Source organism: Streptopelia decaocto (genome assembly GCF_964273445.1).
Source record: "Streptopelia decaocto genome assembly, contig: HAP1_SCAFFOLD_59, whole genome shotgun sequence".
NCBI lineage: Eukaryota > Metazoa > Chordata > Aves > Columbiformes > Columbidae > Streptopelia > Streptopelia decaocto.
Window position 1 is genome coordinate 135,996 of NW_028116288.1, and position 23,619 is coordinate 159,614.

The following is a 23,619-nucleotide window of genomic DNA, read 5'->3' on the forward strand; positions in this document are numbered from 1 at the left end:
GAAGATGTCCAACAGCAGCTCCATCACCCAGTTCCTCCTCATGGAGTTTGGAGATACAAAGGAGCTGCAGCTCTTGCACTTCTGGCTCTTCCTGGGAACCTACTTGGCTACTCTCCTGGCCAACGGCACCATCATCATCACCATAGCCTGTGACCAGCACCTCCACACCCCCATGTACTTCTTCCTCCTCAACCTCTCCCTCCTTGACCTGGGGTGTATCTCCACTACTCTCCCCAAATCCATGGCTTGTTCCCTCTGGCACACCAGGGCCATCTCCTACACAGGATGTGCTGCACAGCTCTTTCTGTATGTGTTTTTCATTTCAGCAGAGTACTTTCTTCTCACCATCATGGCCTACGACCGCTATGTTGCCATCTGCAAACCCCTGCACTACGGGACCCTCCTGGGCAGCAGAGCTTGTGTCCACATGGCAGCAGCTGCCTGGGCCAGTGGGTTTCTCCATGCTCTGTTGCACACAGCCAATACATTTTCACTGCCACTCTGCAAGGGCAAGGCTGTGGACCAGTTCTTCTGTGAAATCCCCCAGATCCTTAAGCTCTCCTGCTCAGATGCCTACCTCAGGGAATTTAGACTTCTCATGTTTATTGCTATTGTCTATTTGGGGTGTTTTGTGTTCATTGTGCTGTCCTATGTGCAGATCTTCAGGGCCGTGCTGAGGATCCCCTCTGAGCAGGGACGGCACAAAGCCTTTTCCATGTGTCTCCCTCACCTGGCCGTGGTCTCCCTGTTTTTTATCACTGTCATATTTTCCTATCTGAAGCCCCTCTCTTTCTCCTCCCCATCCCTGGATCTGGTGGTGTCTGTTCTGTACTCAGTGGTGCCTCCAGCAGTGAACCCCCTCATCTACAGCATGAGGAACAAGGAGCTCCAGGATGCAGTGTGGAAACTGGCGACTGGATGCCTGCCAGAAGCTACAAAGTGTCCATGTTCTTCAACATATGACACATAACATAACTCATCTCACTGTCTCCATGTCACCAAACCTGTCAGAGTTCAGGGAGCATCTGGAGGATGCTCTTAGTCATATGGTTTAGGTCATCCTGCAAGGACCAGGGAGTTGGACTTAATGATATATATGGATCCCTTTCAGCTGGTGATGTTCTATGACTCTGTGACCTGCAAAGTTGCTGAGGGTGTCCTGTGTATATAATTTATTAAGATATTAAACAGTATTCATCCCAGAATGGACAATTGACAGAAACTGCTCATTCTTGTTTTCACATGAACATGAGTTATTGACTGTTACTCTTTTGACACAGCCATCCAGTCAGTTCCTTATCCATCTATCCATCACACCAAGATCTCAGAAATTTTTTGGTGGGGGCTGCATGGAAAGTCTTATAGTAGCCCAGATAGAGGACATTCATAGCTCTTCCCTTGTCTGCTGATGCAGTCACTCCAGAGGAGTCCACTAGCTTAGTCAGGCACGATTTACCCTTGGTTCAGCCTTGTGAACTGTCTCTAATCACCTCTGTGTGTTCCATACATTTCAACAGAGCTTCCAGGAGGATCTGCTCCTTGACCTTTCCAGGCACAGAAGAGAGGCTGAGTGGGTGGTAGCTCTCAGGGTCCTCCTTTTTACATCTTGGGGTTTGGTTGGTAGGTTTACTGGTTGTTTTTTTGGTGGTGGTGCTGTGGGGGTTATTTGTTTGTTTTTATTTTATGTTAGATGCATATGATTTCCCTTTTTCCATTCACTGGGGACATCCTGTGATCCAGAAACACCTTGATAATAACACCATCAATGGGATGAGTAAAGGACAGGAGAGAGAAGAACCAGCAGAGTTCAGGAGCAGAGACACATGAGTACAGACCCTGGTGGGACATGCTTCATATTCCTTCTTGGCCTGTATATACCAGATGTAGATGGGAGAGCCCTTGTCTCAGCACAGTGCTGGTGACCAGTCACTGACCCTGAGAACGTGGCTCTGTCCGAGATGCCCTGGGTGGTCTGTCCCACACCTACTCTGAGTGGGGATGGCTTTCCTATAGGTGCTGTGCTGTCCCTGCCAGACAAATGCAGTTGTGCTGGAGAGCCCTGTACACACCTCAGGTAGCAGCACAGGCCTGGACTTGGCCATGACATTGAGCAGCTGCCCTGAAATAGGTTGGGTAATGGAGGGATGTCCCTGAGACAAATGCCATTCTTCTCAGTGGAAGCCTAGTAAATACAGGTGGTGGAGAAGAGGAGGAAAAAGGATGAGCTCTTCCTATGGCAATGGCTACATTGGGTCAGCTGTATATGGGTTTTAGACAAGAACATATTAAGGAGGGACAGGTTTCTTTGTCCCAAACATGAACAACTGCTATCCTTTCATTTGGCCAAAGGAATTCCCCACTGGTCTCAAAAATGCTGCTCCCAGAAACTGCCCTGTTTCAGCACTGCTCCATTGGACCTTGAATCTGCCTGCATGTATCTTGGATCACCACTGACACCCCAGATGTCACTGGTTGTTTGGGTCGGAGCAACTCAGCTGTCTGAACAACAGCTGAAACAAGCAGCTCCCAGGCAGAAGGTGCCTATTTTGTACCCACCTGAACTGAGGCAAGAGGAATCCGCCTCCTGTGGGTTTGTGGCAGCCATAGGTGAGAGCTGAGTCCACTGCCAACCCCAGGACTACAAACCCAGGATGAGTTGCCCCAATTGACTCAGATGAATCCCTTCCCTCAGCAAGGGTAAAGCAGATCCCTGCCTGTCCCCGCCTGGGTGTCCTGTCTAATGCTGAGAAAAGGAAAGGTGATTCTTATGTCCAACTCTTTTCTTATTAGGAGAAATGTCTCTGCTGGAAATGAGTGTTTCTCCCCAGCTGACGGACAGAACATCAGTGGTGACTTCAGCCTGTTTCACAGCAGATGCCCCAGGGACATCTGGAGGGAGCCCAGAGGGGACAGAGAAAGGGACATGATGTTCCTGTGCTGCTGAGCTGGGCTGGGCTCCTGGGACACAGGGAGCTCATGGCAGCGGCAGCGCTGCGGAGAGACAGCTCTGCCCAGGAGCAGCTCCTCTGCACACGCAGCAGGGCTGAGGGCTCTGCCTGCAGCACCGAGGGCACAGGAGACAGGCAGAGAGAGGTTAAAGAACCATGGGGTGGGAGAATGCTCAGAGATTACTGAGGGAGAAAAATTCACAGCCGTCTACATGGTAAGTCTCCGGGTGCAGGGCAATGCAGCTGCAGTTCCTGGAGAGATCTCCTAGAAGTGATTCATCTGACAGCTTATGAGACCTGTCAGGAGGACTCTCTTCATTTCTCTAATGTCGAGGAGGACATGCTCCAGAGCAGGGCTTGCCTGCTGCACCATCAGAGGGACATGGCATGACAGCTGCCTTCTGCCTGGGCATGGTTGCAGGTGTGTAAAGCCAGGAATGTAGCCAGGGGTGCCCAGGATGTATTCAGAGCAGGGTCCCTGCACCCCAGGGCTGTGTGCCGGGGCAGGGACTCTGCTGCCTGCCAGGGACAGCACTCAGCCTGCCTGGGAGATCCCCACAGTGATGTGGGGAGAAGCTGTGGGTGGAAGAAATAACCCCAGGCAGGGCAGGGTAGGATCCAAAGGGTGCTGAGTGGGACAGGTTTGCTCCCAGCTCCAGGTTATCCTTGAGCATTTCCAAGGGAACTTTCAACAATAATATGAAGGAAATGTTTTCCTGAAAGGTGCAGAGACTTTGCTTTGAGTTTCTCACTCTTGACTGGCTGGGTGGGCAGTGGCAGCTTCTCATGGAATCACAGAATCGTTGGGCTTGGAACAGACCACTGGAGAACATCTAGATCATCTAGCCTCTGCTAAAGCAGTCCTGACCCTGCACTCACAGAGCTGCCCCTGGGCAGTTCCCTGCTGCCAGGAGGGATCTGCAGAACATAACTGAGCACAGAGCAGGTGGGATGAGGTCTGTGAGCACAGACAGGGAGGTGACAAGGGCACAGAGAGGGAGGTGACCTGGGCACAGGAAAGCAGCTCCAGGGACAGCTGCAGGTAGCAGAGACATAGGCAGAGAGGCAGAGGGAGCTGCTCCCAGAAATGCCAAGGGAGTGGGGATTTGGGCACCTCCCTAACATGTCCTGCAGTGCAGATGCTTTCCCAGAGCAACCCCCTGGTTCCTCCCGCCCAGCACAGCCTTTGATCCCAGGGCTGTGGGGCTTCAGTCTGAGCCTTCTCAACAGCCCAGCTCCCAGTGAGGAGAAACCCCCAAGTGCCTGTCCATCTGTCCATGTCCTTCCTCCCTTGGCCGGATGATTGGGGCATTTATCTGTGTTTCATGTCTTGTTCTGGTTGCCTTTGGCCCCACATTACCTGGGGCTCTGGGCATGTCGATGTGTGGGGCTGGCAATGAGCTGAGCCTCAGGACACCCCATCTTTAGGAATTTTGACTGGGGGCTCTGCTGGGCTGCAGGCTGTCCCCCACCAGGGCACAGATCTCCCATGGATACTCTCTGCCCAGAGAGGAGCCCCATGGAGAAGACACTTCGGCCCTAGGCCATGGCAATGTGGCTCATCGTCTATATGATGCAATGAGCCCTGTGTGTCCCTGGCCGGGAGGGCAGAGCTGAGATCTTGTTCATGTACAATGAGAGCTGTCAGTGCTTTGCAGATCAGCCCTTGGAAACCATATTGCTCTGCTCTCAGCAGTGTCCAGTTTCTGCTCAGGGGAACATCTGGGGCTGATCGTCCTCCAGCTCAAAGAGATGACGGCACAGGGCAGCTGAGACCAGGACTGATGGACAGACCAGCCGTCCCCACTCTGCACTAAGGGACAGTCCCTTTGTCTGTCAGCACCCACAAGGTTTCACTTGCAGTGAAAGACATTGTTAAGGCATTTTTGTCTTAACAAACAAACAAAACCTCCTCAGCCGTGGTGGGGCAGTTAGAATAAAATAAACAGAACAAGATCTCTACAGCTCTGCTCTGCCATTAGGTGAAATGGGAGTGACTGTGCTTAAATGGTCTTTGATATCATGAGTTGATATAATCTGAGATCACCCCATTTTTCTATTTCCCTATTGCTGTAGGGCAGGACTGAATTCAGTATAGTCCACAACAAAGATGCCTATTGCCAATGACACCGTCAGCCAGCACCAACTACAGCTTGTGAAAGGGACCTGAACAGGGTAAGTCAGTCTAGGTGATTTCCATGAGAACTGGAATACATTTTGCTCAGAGAACTCTGCCCAAATTTCTCACTGCCTTTTCCTCTGTGAACAGGTCCCCATGACCAGAAACAGCAAATGTCCAACAGCAGGTCCATCACCCAGTTCCTCCTCCTGCCATTCACAGACACACGGGAGCTGCAGCTCTTGCACTTCTGGCTCTTCCTGGGCATCTACCTGGCTGCCCTCCTGGGCAACGGCCTCATCATCAGCACCATAGCCTGGGACCAGCACCTTCACACTCCCATGTACTTCCTCCTGCTCAACCTCTCCGTCATCGACCTGGGCTCCATCTCCACCATTGTCCTCAAGTCCATGGCCAATTCCCTCTGGCAGACCAGGGCCATCTCCTATGCAGGATGTGCTGCACAGCTCTTTCTGTTTGTGTTCTTCATTTCAGCAGAGTTTTTTCTTCTCACAGTCATGGCCTATGACCGCTACATTGCCATCTGCAAACCCCTGCACTACAGGACCCTCCGGGGCAGCAGAGCTTGTGTTCACATGGCAGCAGCCGCCTGGGCCAGTGGGTTCCTCTACTCTCTGCTGCACACGGCCAATACATTTCCACTACCACTTTGCGAAGGTAATACTGTTGACCAGTTCTTCTGTGAACTTCCCCGGATCCTTAAGCTCTCCTGCTCAGATGCTTGTCTCAGGGAATTTAAACTTCTTGTTTTCAGTACTTTTGTCATTTTAGGATGTTTTGTGTTCATTGTGCTGTCCTATGTGCAGATCTTCAGGGCCGTGCTGAGGATCCCCTCTGAGCAGGGTCAGCACAAAGCCTTTTCCACGTGCCTCCCTCACCTGGCCATGGTCTCCCTGTTTATCAGCACTGGCCTGTTTGCTTTCCTGAAGTCCCCTTCCATCTCTTTGCCATCCCTGGATCTAGTGGTGGCAGTTCTGTACTCATTGGTGCCTCCAACATTGAACCCCCTCATCTACAGCCTGAGAAACCAGGAGCTCCAGAATGCAGTGTGGAAACTGATGACTGGATGCCTTCCAGAAGCTCTAGACTGTCCTTCTGTTTCAATATATGACTCATAATGTAACTCATTACAGGTCCATCCTTTCTCATTAGTTTGTTGTTCTTGTTGTCAGTTCTGTGTTTGTGTTGTCTTTTGTTCTGCCTCTTTTTTTTTAACCTTGATGATGTTATCCACAAAGGAATGTGGACAACCCATTTCAACTTCATTATCCACTTCGCTAGTGTGACCCTGTGACTATGTGAACATGGGGCTCTACTCTATTTTTAGTTAAAAAAAAATAAATGTACCTGCAATGGCTTGTCTTTCTGACTGATACCCAAGCATCTACAAAAGAACCAAAACTCCTTTCTCGCAAGTTCTGTACCAAGTGCAAGGGGAAAAGAGGGACCTAAAACCTTCCACGGCAAAAATGCAATGGGGCAGTCGTGGAGGTGCCCTCCTACCAGGAATGGGGAATGTTCCCATCCCTTAGGAAATCCTTCTCTGCCTCATGACCTGCATGGTGTTTTTGTTTGGGAAACCCCTCGTTATTGTGCAGGTGGTGACAAAACAGCATTTTCACATCCCCATGAACTTCTTCTTGGGACATTTGTTCTCCCTGGAAACCTTCTGCATATCCACTCCCTTATCCCAGCTGATGGGCAGCTTTGTGGCTGAGGACAGCACCATCCCTGCTCATCATCGTGTTAGTGCTGTTTCCTGCACCTTGTCCTTGTACAGAGCGCTCACTACTGGTGACCACATCCTGCGATCAGTACTGGGCTGTGTGTCATCCCCTGCCCTGTACAAGACTCATGACCTGGGACATTTGTCTCCAGTGGGCAGACACACTAGGGGTTCCTCTGTCATCTACAGGAATCATTTCAGTCGTGTCCTGGGTACAGTTCTGTGGTCCCAGCAGAGCTGACCACTTCTGTGATTTACCACATTGCTGGAGCTCTCATGCAGTGACACCGTGACACTCAGGCTCTCTCCATTCCCATTCTCCTCTTCTTGTTCACATGGTTGTTCTCTGTGGGTATCAGATCTCCATGGGTAGGCAGAAGACATTCTCCATCTGTTCCTTTCTCCTCACCAATGCTGCTGTTTTCCACAGCACCCTCATCCTTGTCTCTGTGATGCCCAGAACAACCCTTTTGAATAGTTTAACAAAACCCATCCTCATGCTCCTTTTCAATCCCCCCATCTACAGCCTGAGGACCAGCAAGTTTGCAGAGAGTGAGACACTTAAAAAATGCTCAGGAAAGCTGTGAGTGGCACAGAGGCCCTGTCACGGAGGTACCCCGAGGTTAGTTTAAGGGACAACAGGGTCCAAAACAACTTTTATTAAACCAGTGAGAAACAGGGTTTTAGCACTCCAAAGTGACTTAAATAAAGGTTCGGATATAAGTTGAGGAAAATTATTAAGGGGCAGCAACTAATACAACAGGCGGTCCACAGTGTGCATGCACATGGCTTCACTCAAAACAATGCCGGAGCCGCCCTGAGTCCGAGACGAATACACACTTGCCTAAACACGGTGCAGGATTATTTTTAAAGAGATACACGTACTCGTGGTGAATACGGAAAGTGTACACTCTCGATTGTGCGAGGGTAAATCTATAATACACTCGCAATCCTGTGAGGGTTAATTTACTTACACATGCAAATGTGCACGGAATACTACACATGCTTATGTGGAAGCACGTGAGGAAAATACACTCACGATTGTGCGAGGAAATAATTTAAAGTACATGTGCAAATGTGCACGGAAATAACATGTGCAAATGTGCACGAAAAGTATAAATATACTCGCAATCCTGCGAGGGTTAATTCACTTACACATGTGGCGGCAAGGCAAGCGGAGTCTCAGTCCCGGGGACGGGGCTCTTGGCAGCAGCATCTTGCTCGTGCTCCGAGACACCCGCGACAAAATGGGTAGAGTCTCGACAAGAATCCCGTTTTTATATTATCAGATCTGACTGTAGGCATTCTAGAAGCTTCTCTGCACCCCCACACTGGCTGTGGGTGCCCCCGAAGCCTCCAAACATCCCCCACACTGGCCGCAGGTGCCCAGCGGCTCAGTGGCGCCTCGGCGCTCCCTTCTTCTAATGGCCCTGGCCAGGGGCTCTGGGGCCAAACAAAAGAAGCTGTTAGCCTCAAGTAGCAGAAAGAGAGGGAGATGTGCCTACTCCTTCCATACTGAAGGAGGGAGGGGGAGAGAGGGGGGTTTGCATTCTGCCACAGGCCCCATTGGAGTCATGGGCACACAGGAAGAATTCACTTCTGATTCTCTTCCAAACAGTGCCTGATGGGCTAGACAGGTGTTTACTGTGCCCCTGGCACTCCCCTGGAACTGTGAGATACGGAGAAAACTTTTGATATAGGAAGGGCCAGAGAGGTGCTATTAGAGCTGGCTGCAGTCATTGTGAGAACTCTCTCAAACATCTTGGAAAAATCCAGAGAGAGCAGGGAGATTCCAAGATCCTTAGAAAAGGCAAATAACAAACCCAGCTTCAAGAAGGACAAGAAAGAAGACTGGGACTGTTACATATAGATCAGCTTCACCTCATTCCTTGGGAAGGTGATGAGGCAAATACTCTTGCAACCATCTCCAGGTCCTTGAAGGACACAAAAGAGATGGCTGAGACCATTGAAGGACAAGAAAGGGACGGCTGAAACTGCGTGAGAGGAGAAAGAAGGGCATGTTGTGTACCTGGACTTTTGCCAGTCCTTGAATGTGGTATCCCAAAGTCTTAGAGCAGGTTTCTGATGTCTGAACTGAAAACTTGGATGATGCGGTGGGTGGGAAGTTGGCTAGCTGATCAGGAACGAATGCCATAAGTGGTACTGATGAAGCTGTTGGAAAGTAAAATGTGGGAAAGCAAGATGTGCGGTTCCAGACACCTGGATGATAAAGGAAGATCAATACTAACATGACCGTCTGGACGGTCGAAGACATAATACTAACGTAATAATATAGAAAGGGCCTTGGAGAGATTACTTTGAAGTACATTGCTCGTAATTGTAAAAAGTTATAGCCCAGACTCGTGAGAATGGTATCTCGGGCCGGATAACCGCCCCCAAGTGCATGGGATGTGTGAATGTCCTTGGGCCTGGTCTGTGAATGACTGGAAAAACAGGTGAGACAAATATCACATGAGTTTAGTGTGTTCTTAATAACAATTACTGGAAAAGCACCTTTTTGTAAACATCTTAGTCCAGGCCCATACCTGTAAATCCTATACATTGTCAATGGTGAATAAAGAAGGCAGCCTAGGCCTAGGTCAGCTCTCTGCTTGGCCAGGCTCTGTGCTCCTTCCTGAACAAGATCTCTGCCTCTGCGTGAATTTCTGTCTGCGTCCTGGTATGTGTCGTTCCTAATCCTAGCTGCAAAAAAGATTCTAACTGCATGAAGAAAATTAACTCTGTTTCAGTCAAATCAATGCAATGAGATTCAAACAACCTTTTCTTGAGGAAGATCTGGGTCAGGGGGGCTGGAACTAGATGATCTTTAAGGTCTCTTCCAAACCAAACCATTCTGTGATTCTAAGGGAAGAGGGAGATATGTTCCATTATCCTCTCCACAAGATAGAATGCCTACCACAACACAGTAAATACGTCAGAACACAGCCAATGCCTTAATTATGAATCCCCCCTGCACACCTCAGCCCTTCTCATGGCTTTTATGTCTGAGCATCACAAGAGGACAAGCAAGCTCCAGCTGATCTGACTATACTGACTGACTTCCATGGTCATGGGGAACCTGAGAGCATTCCCTGCTGTCATCAGGGGAAGACTCAGAGGGGAAGACACCACAACACTATTTGGGTTTCCACTCTCCTGAATGGGAGTTCAGGAGGTCTCAGGTCTGACCTCCTCCTCACAGCACGTTCAGCTGTGGAGTGAGACCACGTTGCTCAAGGCTTTACCATGTGGGGGCTGGAAAACATCCAAGGACAGAGACAGCACAACAAAGCTGGGGAAGCTGTTCCAATGCTCTGATGCCTTCACTGAGAAGAATATTTCCTTATCTGCATCCTGAACCTTCCTCATTTCAACATCTGACTGTTGTCTATTATCCTCCTGCCAAGCATCTCCATGACAAGACTGTCTCCACCTTCTGGAAAAACCTTCTGGCAGGGACAGAGAGGCTGTTACAAGATGCCCAAAGCCTTCTCTTCTCCAGGCTGAACAAGGCCCTTTCCCTCAGTTTCTCCTCCCAGCAAGTGTCCCAGTCCCTGAGCACCTTAGCAGCCCTCCACTGACCTCTCTCCCAGTTATCAACATCTTCAGAGGTTAGTCTATGCCAGGTGCAGGACCTGCCCTTTGTCCTTCTCTGTCGTGATGCTCCTGACAGGACAGCCCTCCTGCCTATGAGGTTTCCCAATTTAGCATCATCAACAAATGTGGTGAGAGTTGTCTCCTCAAGGTCACAGATTATCAAAGTATTAAACTGCCCAGGTCTCAGCAGAGTCCCCTGTGCTGCCTCACAAGCCCCCAGTAAGTCCCAGTGGTCTCGAGGTTGGACATGAGACCCCTTCACCACTCCTCTGTCAGCCTCATATCCAACTGGTGTTCACCCATCTGTTTGTCAACCTATCCAACTAAAATGGCCTACCTTGGGTACAAGAACATTGAGGAACACCATGCCAAGAGCCTTGCTGAAGCTCAGGTAAATGACATCCACTGTTCTGCCCTCACACAGAAATGCAGTTACTTCATCATGAAGGCAATCAAGTTTGTGAGACATTAATTACCCTTGCTAAGTCCATGCTGATGGTTTTCGGACACATTTTTCTCTTTTAGGTGCCCAGAAATGTCACCCAAGAGGACTCATTGGACAGGTCACTCCTCACCAAAGTGTTCTTGTACAGCTTGCGGTTCCCTGGCTGGCACTTTTGACTGCAACATTGGGTTTTTCTCACTCACAAGAGACCTCTACCAATCCTGTGACCTTTCAAAAGGGATATTCCAAAGATGTGTCGATCTCCTGCAACATCCTTGTCACTATTGTGCCTGTCATATGGTGTATTTAATTTCTGTGATCTTTCACGTATTTTCACCTGTCCTGATATAATGACTGTTTCTAAAGTCCCATTTTCAGTTGCAGACTCTCTAGACATTTCCATTATTCTCCAGTTTTCTCTTTCTCTTATTCTTTATTCATTCAGATTGCTCTCAACTTGCCAGCTGCTGTTTTGAACTTCAGGTAGTTAAATGTTTGCCTGTTTTGCAGTAGTCTAATTATCTCCTTAGTCAACTAATTATGTTTGTATCTTTATCCTTTTATCTGCTTATTTAAAACATTTCTCATAAGATTATCCCTTGTTGAAAGACAACCTCATTAGAGGCAGCTTGTACTTAACTTATGGTGGAGGAGTGTGTTTTATTATTTTTGAAGCTTAATTGTGCTTCACTTTTCTTTGTTTGTAATTAGGAAAAATCATTCGGTGTCTCTGTGTAGCCAGCTTTCTAGGTAGAGCATTTGGGAGATGGTGCAAAGGAGCTGTAACATCCAGCTGCAGAGAAATGTGGACAAATCTGATGTAACAAAAAGTGAGAACAAGTCCCAGGGGGCAACGAGAGAAAGGGTAAGGTTGGGCAGGTGAGAAGGAGCATTGTCCATACCATGTTGGACCTCAAGGGACTGCTTTTCCTACCTGTCCAGACCTGCTGAGGAGACATTCTGGATCATTATCAACCAGAGAACACTACTATCACCTCTTCACTGAGCCGAAAAGGAACATAATATGCCCTTCAAAATACAGAATAATTTCTGCTAGGTGCTTTTTGAAATCTTCCTTCTCAGCTACATTATGAAACAGCTCAAATTAGTTGTAGTGTCTTGAAGACTTGAAGAAAATTACAGGAAGGGAAATAGTTCATTAATACTTTCTGTGCTTTTAATACTTTCTGTATTTTTAATGAGCCCCATAGTGTATTTGGCCCTTAGTCCATGAACTACAGAAACTGAAAGGAGACTGAACAAATCGCTCAAGAGGTGGAAGTCAGAAGCGCAACTCAAAGTACCTTGAAACATTGATTGACCCCACTGAGGGTCATTATTGACAAAGACTCTCCATGGACTCGTTAGAGAAGATAATTGAAGGTTGTGATTGCAGGTAGGAAAAGGCACTGTACAGGTCGTTCTGCTATGGAGAAAATCCTTGGTTTGTTTTACCAGCCTAAAGGCCAAACCCTGACCCCAGGCCCTGGGAAGGCAGATGCCTCATGTGTGGCTCAGGGCTCTTCCTGGAGCAGTGGGGTGTGAGTTTGAGCAAGGTCAAGTGTAGGAAACTGTACAACCCCTCCCGGCTTCCCCAAAAAGGGGCAACGAGAATCAAAGTCCAGAGCCTCAAAACAGAGTTTTTCCTGGTAGGTCTCAGAGACAGATACAACTGCCATAGCCAGGCGGACAAAGACCTTGGTCCTGTGTGGCCTTTCAGCCTCACCAGAGCCCTTGGCCATGTCTACTTCATGTTTGCTGATACTGTCCCCTTCAGACACCTTTGTCCCTTCAGGCTGTTGACATCCATCTTGCTTTCCTACCTAGCTCTCATCCCAGCATTTCCATACTTTCACTGATGTCTCTCCACCCTCACTGCTCTTTCCTTGAAGCCCAAAGCCACGGGCTGATCCAGGCTCCCTCTGCGTGACCTCTTGTACCACAAAACTGCCCTTGGACTGAGATGTCTTTTTCTGAACCTCCAATCTGAACCTTCCAAGTTGCAATTTGTGGAGGTTTTCTTCTCTTTCTACTACAAAGAAAAGCTCCATTATCTCTGAAACCACCCTTCAAGCAGTTGCAGGCTACTGCTGTAGTGCCCTGAGCTTCCACTTCACCAGGCTTAAGAAGCCCAGGTTTCTCAGCCTCTCTCAAAGGCCCCAAACCCCACCCTGGCAGACCTCTGAAGTTTCTCTGGTTCCCCTCCATTCCTCCAGAACAGGGAGTCCCACACCCAGACACACTAGCCCAGATGTGGCCACCACAGCGCTGATTCAAAGTAGATTATAATTCTGTTGTTTGTTTGGCCACACTCCTCCTAACGCAGCCCCACATGCCCTTGACCTTACTCATGGTGAGCATGCACCACTGGCTCGTATGGCATCCCTCGTCATGCCCAGCCCCTTCTGCTCAGAGTCACTCCTGAGCTGTTCAGGTCCCAGCCTGCCCTCATGTGTGGGGTTATTCTGCCCCCAGTAAAGAACCAGCAACTTCTCCTTCTAAAATTTCATGAGGTTTTTATTGCCCAATCCCAAAGTTTCTCAAGGTTCTCTTGGAGTGAAGCTCTGCTTTGCCAGTCCATATAGATGGCCTATCAGATTTGTGGTGCCCCTAACAAGATCAGAGTATCAGGCATTACAAGGCACTCCAGATGATTTAAGGAGGTACTAGTTTAATTAAATAGCTGACCAAAGAAGGATCCCCAAGGTCAAATGCTAAGAAAGATTGAATGAGAATACAAAGGAAGCCAAACTCAGGCCAGGGAGGATAACTTGCTGGTATCCAAGAAGGTATGGGAAGGCTGTTTAGATGTCTTCCCAAAGCCTCATCCTCTCCTGGCTTTTCACTTTTGAAGTAAAGGTACACAATGGGCCGCATTAATAGGAGTGTGGCCAGCCAGACAAGGGAGTTGTCATCCCCCTTGACTCATCACTGCCAGATGGTTGAGGGAGGTCATCCTTCTTCTCTACTCAGTGCTGCTACAATTTGTCTCGCTCACTTCCCTCAGGGTTTTCTAGCCCCTCCACATCTTCCAGCAGTCCTGCTTTGTCTTCTTCTGAAAAACATATCCAGGAGACCATTCCCACCGTGTTGGATCAAGGAATACCTTCTACCTTCCCTTAAACCAAAGACTTCTAGTAGAGGTCTATGGTATTCAAACTCCCCAGTGACTTCCAGGGCCTAAAATTGTGAGGCTTCCTCCAGCTGTCTAAGGGACAACTCATCCTCTTCCTAACGTTCATCAGGAGGTTCAGTGATCCTGACCAGAACACCATTGTACATGGAGAGTTAGACGTCCACATAACAGTAAACTAGAGTAGACCCAGGGCTGTGCCCACGTACAGCTTGGCCTTTAGTCTGTGTTGTGCTGAGCACACAGTTCTGCGAGTTGCAGGATAGACTGGGTTGCAACAGAGAAGTCTGCAGGAAGCTCCCACCTGCTGCCAGTGATTAGGCCAACTGCATGTCCTTATCTTTATGTAAAACTGCAGCAACAAATTCACACGTGAAGAGCCTCTTTTAGGGCCAGTAGAAATGAGGAGTTGATTATTTTTCCTTGTAAGAAAACACTGAATATGATCAGTGGAGCGAAATGGGATAACCCTTCTAGAGATGAGTTCTGCAAGACTAGCTGCACCAGCTGACCAGGCAAAAGTAACCTCACCAGGATCTTCCAAGCCACATGCCGTTCAACTCCAGAGACAGAACTGACCTCACAGCCACCTTCACAGTCCCATGCTGCCTGCTGAAGTAGGAGTTTCTAAGGCACAGCTGAGCTCCGCACAGCATTCTCACCCATCTCATCCTTTTGGTTTACAAGCTGATCAGATACAGGTCACCCCACATTCCTTTTCCCACACCCTGAGACTGCTCTGGGACCTCATGTCCTGCCCCCAAGGTGCCAAACAGCCTAAGTCCAAGTTAGGAAAGGGACTGAAGGTGAGGGATTGAGAGCATGGAAAGGAAGGCTTTGGGTATTAGGCTTTCAGGTTAGGGATTAGAGCTCACCTTCCAGGGTTCAGGATTAGACAAAGGTTTAGCAGGAGGGTTTGGAGCTCTGCTAAGGGCGTCCAATTAGTGTTTAGGGTATAGGCTGGCTTTGAGTGTTAGGGTTTTGTCAGGCCTGGGGTCAGGGCTAGGCTGAAGGCCAGCATTTTCATGTGAGGGGTAAGGAAGGACAAAGGTAGGGCAAGTGTGAGAGGTTAGGGGTTTGGGCTTTGTTTTAGAGGTAAGGTTTGAGGTTAAGGGTTAGAGTAATGGATTCCTTTCAAGGTGAAGGGGAGCATTTAGGGGTAGGAAAAAGCTGAAACCTTTGCAGAAAAAAACTCAAGGCAGTCACTGAAAAAGTCTTCATTTCCAGCATGCTTAGTTTTTTATGAACTTTCAGATTTTTATTTTTTTTTATTAACAGCACTAAGGCCATGTACCAGCAGTTGATCATGTTCTCTTGATTTGTGTGAATAATTTTAGGCAGCCACTTGTGAAAACAATTTTTCTTCTGTATTTAGAGTGCAACATTCTCTCTATGTACTTCTGTTTCACTGGCTTTTTTTCATCCTCTCCCTATTCTGTCTTCAAAGAGCTCTCCAAGGGAAAGATTCCTTGCATCATAGAATAACTCAGATTGGAAGAGACCTGAATGTCATCTTGTCTGACTGTGCTGCTTGAGGCAGGTGAACTCGATGGGGTAGCTCAAGGGCTCCCCGCAGTTTGCCTTTATCCACAAGGGACCATAAAGTGAGCTCTAACCCATCATAGATGGAGATAATGACAATGTTCACAGGTGTTGTCTCAAGTGCTGGTCACTGAGGGATGCCAACAGTGACGGCCCTCCAGGAGGAGTCCATTCCACTGATGGCATCTGGGCCTGACCATCCAGCCAAACTCCCACACACATTCTCATCTTTATTTTCCATCCAGATATCACTAATACGACTATGGTGGACCATGTCAAAGTCCTTGTTAAAGTCCAGGTACACAACATTCCCTACTTTCCCCTCCCATGCAGGTTCTGCACTCTTTTTTGTTTCCTTCAAGTGCCTGGAGATGTCTGGAAGAGCATTTGCCCCATCACTTCCCCAGGGACTGAGGTGAAGCTGTCCAGCCTGTAACTCTACCAATCATCTTCCTTTGTAACCTACTTGAAGACAATTTTGATATTTTATTTCTCAGAGGACCATGGAACCTCCCTGATAGCCACAGCTTTTCTGGGGTGTTTGAGAGATGTGTCACAGAGACACAAAGCCAGCTCCACCAGCAACTCTCTGCCCCTTCCCACACCAAAGGCTTTCTCTATATCCTGTCCTTGCAGGTGAGTTTCTGGGACACAGCAAATGCTGTCCAGGTCCTCTGGGCCTGTTCAAAACACAACAGGAGGTCAACAACTCTGATGGTCTCTGTGTGAACCTCAAAGCTTTCCTGACATTTTTTTCTCAGTGCTTCACTTCTGCTCAACCTTTCTGGTTCTTGGGCTGCAGGTTGAGCAGGGATGTGAGGATGGTGTAGAAAAAAGGCTTTGTCAAACTGTGTCAGGAGTGCTGTTCTGGCATCATGCAGTCAAGCATGAGAGTGCTGTAGAAAACAGTGGCACTGGTGAGGTGAGAGGGCCAGGTGGAGAAGGTCTTCTGCCTGTCTGCACTGGGGTGAAGAGCAGCAATGCATTCACACGATGCACATGTGAATGGGAAGAGGAAAACTGGCTCTAAAATGCAGATTATGAAAACATGAGTGCCACGGTATTACTGCAGGAAGTCTCCAGCAACGTGGCAAAATCACAGAAGTTATCAACTCCATTGAGGTCACAGAACTCTATCTAGGGCAAGAATGAAATTATGAGAATAGAAATCCCCGTAGCCAAGGCGCAGGTGCCTTCTGGAGACAGACCATCCAGTGCATGACTCTTCCATTCAGGTGGTTTCTTAAGGAAGTTACTCTCAACATGAAGTGACTTTGATACACTGTCCCACAAGCCTCCATGGCCTCCACAGCAATAACTGATGGCGTTTATGCTCATTGGGGTTCATCTCCCCCATCTCACAATGTGCATGCTCACATCTTGCCTCATTGAAAATTTGGACTTCTGATCTAGTCACTTGGTGTCCTTCCATGGAGGGAAGAACAACCTCTCTCAGCTGTGGTGAGAGGACAATGACCTAGTTTTGACCTCATCACTCTCTATAACTACCTGAAGGGAAGTTATAGCCAGGTGGGGATTGGTCTCTTCTCCCAGGCAGTTAGCAATAGGACAAGGGGGCATGGGCTTAAACTCTGCCAGGGGAAATTTAGGCTGGATATTAGAAAGAAATTCTTTACAGAGAGAGTGGTCAGGCATTGGAATGGCTGCCCAGGGAGGTGGTGAACTCGCCGTCCCTGGAGGTTTTTAAACTCAGATTGGACATGGCACTTAGTGCCATGATCTAATAAATGGACTAGAGTTGGACCAAGGGTTGGACTCAATGATCTCTGAGGTCTTTTCCAACCCAGTCAATTCTGTGATTCTGTGTGATTCTACAAGGTGGTTGCAAGGGGCTGGTCTGTGACCATTGTCCTGGAGTAGGTGGCCCATGTTGTCCAGGAGCGTGGGCACAGACCAGACCCTGCTCTGCTGGTCTTTCATGTCTCTCCCAGGAGGCCTGGCTGTGTGAGAACATTGCTGTGTGCCCCCACCATGCACACTCACACACTTCATCTTTTCACAGGTGGTTTCCTCTCTGGGGCACTTTCCAGCCCAGCTCCTCCCCAGATCTCCCCACATCCTGCTCTCACTCCAGCCCAGCCCAGCAGGAAAGCCCAGTCTGGGCAGGCCCTGTAGAGTGAGATGGAAGAAACAGGTCAGTGACAGTGTCTCTCTGGCTGTCACTCTCAGGATGTCCCGATGCCTGGCAGCCTTCAGCACCCTGTGCCAGCCCCGCTCCCCAGGACAGCACTGAGTCCTGGCCTCGGGGCTCTTCAGGCAGCTCCTGCTGCCCCATGGACAGGGCAGACTGCCCCAAACTGGCACCCACGGCAGAAAAGGGTTTCTCTTTCCGTGTCTGCACACACATGGTGCCCTGATCTTCTCCTGGGACATCCCATCTCCCCACAGAGCCTTTCCCCAAGGAGAGCACATCTGCACTGGCCTGGACAGATGTTCCTGCACCCTGTTCCCACACTCCCCACAGCTCCTGAGTTGGGGCTTTTGCTCTGTGCAGTGAGTGAGCTGTGATGCCCAGGCTGTGGTGACTCTGCAGGGACATACTGGTCAGGTTGAGAGACAGACCCAGCTGATGTTGGTCACTGTCACTATGACGGCCTCCCACATGAGCTCTGAGGTGGCCATAGAGGGTGCTCAGAGCTGCCCTGCCTTATCCACCATCTGCCTGGGTGCTGGCCACCAACAACCCAAACCTGAACCACCAGCTCTACATCCCTTGAAAGCCACACTGGGACCCTGATCTCATCCCACTGATCCCCCAGGAAACACAGAAAACAAAGCCTATTCCTTAGGCATATTCTTGAGAGCAACTCTGGAAGAAGACCTAAGCCTTTGAGCACTGTGCTAAGGAGATCCCCTTGCTGATGGAGATGCTGTTCTGGAGGCAGCTCTGTCACAGAAGTGCCCATTGCCTGTCCCTGCCTGTGGTCACAGGCCTGACACACAGCGGGACTGTAACCAAGGGTCAGGAGTGCTCAGATCTTACACCAACACAAGGGCTCACAGGAGAGTGGGGAAGTGGAAGGAGAACAGCTCTGGAAAGGACAAGGCTGGTGCTCCCTGGCAGAGCTGCTGTGCTGAGACTGTTTCCCTTCAATAATTTCTTTACTACTTCTCTAGCTTTGTTGGTCTGGCATGGGAGAGCTTCAGGTCTGTGCTGGTTTGACTGAAAAGGAGTTAACTTTCCTCATGCAGTTAGAAACCTTACTTTTTCATAGCTAGCATGGTCATTATTTGGATTTAGTTTGAGAACAAGAGACAACAGCCCAGCACAGAGTTGATGTTTGCAATTGCTCTGGTCTGAGAGCCAAGGACACTCTGAGTGCTCTGCCCACAGGTGTGAGGCATCAAGGAAGGGGGGAGGGACAGGGCAGAGCTTGACTGACATCCAGGCTGATCAATGAGAGTGTTCCATCCCATTAGCCTCACGCTTCATCTGTAGGAGAGTTGGGTTCTTCTGGCCTTTCTCTCTCGGCCTTTGGGCACTTTTTTTTCTCTTGTGAGTTCTTCCTTAGTTTCTTTATGGGAGCCAGGGGAATTCAGTTCAGGACATTTGATTTGGCCTTTTGCCATTTTGGAGAGGTCTCTGCGCTTTTCTGCGTTTTTTCTCTCTTTGGGATCAGCTGTTGGGACCAGGGTGCTGCTTCCTGGGACTGGCTGTGTGCAGACAGGGTTTGTGAGGAATTGCATTGCGTAGCTTTTATCGCTATATTATATATATATTTACTAGTAGTGTATTAGTATTTTGTTATTTTATTAAACTGTGTTTATCTCAATGCAAGTTTCTCCTTTCCCTTTAGAGGGAAGGGGGGGAGTGAGTAGCTATTGTGGTTTTATTGCCACCGCATTGAGTCTTTGCATTTTGGTTATTGATACTTGGGTGACCCAAGTGACACATGTGGAACTTGTCTGTCTTTCGGAGGGATACCAGTGCATTGGGCCTTTGCATTTTGGAAGCTTTGGTAACTTGGGTAACTTTAAAAAAGGGAAAAAGAAAAGAAAAAAAAATAAAAAGAAAAGTAAGGAAATAAGAGAAAAATGATAAAACACTAAATAAAAGAGAAAAACAAGAAAACAGTAATTTGATAAAGGTACCTTTAGTGACTTTGTTGTTCATGCATTAGTAATTGTATCGTTGTTTGCGTCTTTAGTGATTTGTTGCTGTTGTTACTTGTGTCTTTGGTGATTTTCCAGTCCAATACTTACAGTTCACCAATCGTCTGTTATTGTGATCGTGAAATAGGTAGTGGGTAATCGATAGGAGGGATTCGGAAGGAATCCCCTCCCCGTCCCGGGTTGTATTTTGTGACGTTGGAAAGAGTTTGTTTGACTCCCTGGGGAACAGCAACCAGGGAGAATCTGTTTGAGTTTTCTAATCAATGGAGGCCACTGTAAATAATATGAATATGCTGCACAGATCTAGGTGGGTATACTTTGTGATGTGTAGTATAGTAATGCCTTATATGTAATATATCATAAGAAGTGTATTTTAAATCATATATTGCCTATTGCATAATGCATATTACACAATAAATAAGGATACATAGGCATTATATTTATCCCCTTCAGATCTGTTTGTTTTGACCCTTGAACAGGATAATCAGGGAAAGAGATTGAAACACTATTGTATAGGGCAGATATTGTCAGGGAATATACAGGGAACTTAGATCAAAATTGTCCCTTGGTCGATCCAGGGTGGAATCATAACATTCTTAAATCTAGCAACAGGCTGAATTGTTATTGACAGCGGATTTTATACAGGATTAGACACACTATACCTAAAGCTATAAATATGCTAAAACTTTCTGAGATTAAACAGGATTGTAAGGAATCTCCAACTGGGTTTTTAAACGGTCTTAAAGAGACATCTAGTTACAACAAATGATTGAAAAAAGGTTTAATCAAGTAATAGCTATGCAATTACATACTGCTATGGCTATGCACTTATTAAACACAAAGGGGAGATGTGGCAGTGTGCTAAAATTGGGCCTGTGAGAAACTGCGAGAGTCGACAGTGTGAGAACGAGCACTAGTGGAAAAATACAAGCAGCAAGTACCGTATGCTGCAGATACATCAAGAACAGAGGGACTGATACAGGATTGATACATCAAGGACAGAGGGATAGCTTATGACAGACAAAACCTGTGTTTATGGCAGTAACTTTGGTGGGAACACAAAATATATCGTTTATGTAATGACTCACTTTGCAAATCAGCAAATGCTTGAGCAAGAATCATAGCAAGTATAAATGCAAGCCTGAGTTTGTAATAAATGTGTCTCATTGCACCTTCCTGAGAGTCCGTGCCTCATTCACTGCACCCTCACTGGCTGTTTGTTGAGACACAAAGCCACGGGCTGATCCCGACTGCCTCTGGGTGACCTCCTGCACCGCAGCACTGCCCTTCCACTGACGTTTCTTCCTCCTGATATCCAGAATGCACCTCCCAAGTTGTCCTTTTCAGTTATTATTTTTCTCCTCTCTCCAGCCTCTTCCCACTACCATGGAAAGCTTGACTATCTCAGAAACTGCTCTGCAGGCAGGGACCCCAACCCATCAGACTTCTTGTGGTCTTTAGCCTGACCGGAGAAAAGTAACCTCACCATGGACTCCTTATGCACCCATGGATGTTGAGAGACAGAGTGTTTCCCTTGTACACACAGGTGCAGGAGTCACTGTGTCTCTCTGACCTCCTCCTGCCACTCCAGGAGGCTGGGAGGCACCTCAGCCCTGCCATTTGTCACCCTTCTCTGCACTTACATGAGATGCCCCATGGCATAAAGAATGGACATGGGAACTTCAGTTCCAGGAAGCACATCCCAGTGCTACATTCAGGTGGTTCCCTAAAGGATGTTACTCTCAACATGAAGTCACATCAAGATGCTGTCTGTCCCACTGACCTTCATGGAACCCCAAGGAATAGCTGATGGTGTTTCTGCTCACTTGGGTTCATCACCTCAGAAGCACTTCGTGTGTTTGTTTACATCTTGTCTACACAATGCAAACATCCACATCTGACCTACTCAATAGTTGTGATGCCAGGGAGGGTCAAAGAACCTCTTCAAGCTGAAGTGAAAAGCCAATGCTGGAAATGGTGGTTCTGAGGGGCTGGTCCATGATGATTGACCTGCAGCAGGTTCTCTAGGGTGTCCAGTGGACATGGGCACAACCACTCAGTGAGAAAATGATTTACATTATGTATGCTATGCAGAAGATTATGGGCAGTTTATTGCTTCATAAAACAGCCATTCATTAGTTGCCACACTGAATCCTTGATCTCCTGGCTCCTCATGCTGTAGATGAGGGGGTTCACTGCTGGAGGCACCACTGAATACAGAACAGACACCACCAGGTCCAGCCATGGGGAGGAGATGGAGGGGGCTTCAGACAGGCAAACATGACAGTGCTGAGGAACAGGGAGACCACGGCCAGGTGAGGGAGGCAGGTGGAAAAGGCTTTGTGCCGTCCCTGCTCAGAGGGGATCCTCAGCACGGCCCTCAAGATCTGTACATAGGAGAAAAAAATGAAAACAAAACAGCTGAAGACTACTAAGAAAGAAACCACCAGAAACCAAACTTCCCTGAGGTAGGTGTCTGAGCAGGAGAGCTTGAGGATCTGGGGGATTTCACAGAAGAACTGCCCCAGGGCATTGCCCTTGCACAGGGGCAGTGAAAATGTATTGGCCGTGTGCAGCAGAGAATAGAGGAACCCAGTGGCCCAGGCAGCTGCTGCCATGTGGACACAAGCTCTGCTGCCCAGGAGGGTCCCGTAGTGCAGGGGTTTGCAGATGGCAACGTAGCGGTCGTAGGCCATGATGGTGAGGAGCCAATACTCTGCTGAAGCTAAAAAGACAACCAGAAACACTTGGGCAGCACATCCTGTGTAGGAGATGGCCCTGGTGTTCCAGAGGCAATTGGCCATGGACTTAGGGACAGTGGTGGAGATGTAGCCCAGGTCAATGACAGAGAGGTTGAGCAGGAAGAAGTACATGGGGGTGTGGAGGTGCTGGTCCCAGGCTATGGTGGTGATGATGAGGCCGTTGCCCAGGAGGGCAGCCAGGTAGATGCCCAGGAAGAGCCAGAAGTGCAAGAGCTGCAGCTCCCGTGTGTCTGTGAACGGCAGGAGGAGGAACTGGGTGATGGAGCTGCTGTTGGACATTTGCTACCTCCAAGCATAGGGCACTGTTACAGAAGGAAAAGGCAGTGAGACGTTAGGGGAGGCTTCTCTGAGCAGAGTCAAAATCATTTCTCATACACCCTCCCCCTGCTCCACACCCCCCTTGTCCTTTTCGAGACCTTCCCTCAGCTCCATGTCTGAGCCCTGGGTGGTGCTGGCTGGAGGTGCCGTGAGGAGCAGGGCCTGTGCCCGCTGGCTGCCGAGGAGTCAGCCCTGCTCTGCAGCAGTGGGGTCATGGGAACGGGGGGCAGGGAACAGTCCTGGGGTTCAGCTTTGTCACATGAAGCTGCTCCTGGTCCAGAAATACCTGTCAGCATCTGCACTCCCAGGGATAAGGAAATGAGATGGCAGAAGGCAGTTTGAGAGGTTTGGGGTTTTTTACAGCTCCTTCTCCCCTCTCACCCTGGGGAATGTTCTTGGGTGTCAGAAACCCTCAGCATTTCTGCTGCACTCAGGGAGAACAGAGTGAGTCCTGCAAGGCAAGAGGATGCCTGTGGGTCAGTGCAGAGTGAGGGGAGCTGCTCTGTCCCTATGTCTTGCTCCAGCTGCCCTGGGCTGGCACTTTTTGAGATGGAGGGTGATCACACTCCCATGTTACCCTGAAAAGCCACCAGACACTGCTGAGAGCAGAGGGATCCACCTCAGACCACTACACATCTCACTGTTTTCTAAGGTCTCAGCAGCCCACATTTAGCCTAAGGAACAAGTAGCTCATTTCACAAACCAAACAGCATTTTGTCTGTCACACCATTTCTGTGCTTCTCCTTGAGACTTTCAGATAACACAAAGATGCTGTAGGATGGGTTTGCATCCCGGAGGGGAGCTCACAGCTGGGATGGAAACCTCATGCAGATAGCCAAGTGTCCGAATGATGGCATTTCATTCAGGGAGATTC

General features: G+C 48.6%; 2 protein-coding genes, 1 long non-coding RNA gene and 1 pseudogene across 6 annotated transcripts; 3 read left to right on the forward strand and 1 right to left on the reverse strand.

Annotated features, from left to right (window-relative positions):
• LOC309452269 (olfactory receptor 14A16-like) lies at positions 1-1,181 on the forward strand. Its single transcript, XM_082076931.1, has one exon. It carries the CDS (start codon positions 5-7, stop codon positions 968-970), a length of 966 nt encoding a protein of 321 aa, XP_081933057.1. The 5' UTR covers positions 1-4; the 3' UTR covers positions 971-1,181.
• Positions 1,182-5,240: 4,059 nt separating this feature from the next.
• Positions 5,241-6,206, forward strand: LOC309452264 (olfactory receptor 14I1-like; the record flags this gene model as incomplete). The annotated part of the gene is made up of 1 exon (XM_082076927.1): positions 5,241-6,206. The coding sequence occupies one exon, from the start codon at positions 5,241-5,243 to the stop codon at positions 6,204-6,206; it is 966 nt and encodes a 321-aa protein (XP_081933053.1).
• A 5,418-nt stretch (positions 6,207-11,624) lies between these two features.
• On the forward strand, positions 11,625-16,080 carry LOC309452274. Of its 3 annotated transcripts, none has more exons than XR_014186498.1 (4): positions 11,625-11,721; positions 15,437-15,593; positions 15,865-15,946; positions 16,031-16,080. It is a non-coding gene; the product is annotated as an uncharacterized lncRNA (long non-coding RNA). The 3 variants fall into 3 exon arrangements; XR_014186499.1 differs by lacking the exon at positions 11,625-11,721 and adding an exon at positions 12,134-12,252; XR_014186500.1 differs by lacking the exon at positions 11,625-11,721 and having other exon boundaries at positions 15,344-15,593.
• Positions 16,081-21,774: 5,694 nt separating this feature from the next.
• Positions 21,775-22,706, reverse strand: LOC309452265 (olfactory receptor 14C36-like; annotated as a pseudogene). The gene has a single exon. The product of its transcript is annotated as an olfactory receptor 14C36-like (transcript).
• Positions 22,707-23,619: the final 913 nt, after the last annotated feature.

Excerpts from the sequence above, each read along its gene's own strand:
- LOC309452269 (XM_082076931.1), top strand. The coding sequence starts at position 5 with ATGTCCAACAGCAGCTCCATCACCCAGTTCCTCCTCATGGAGTTTGGA.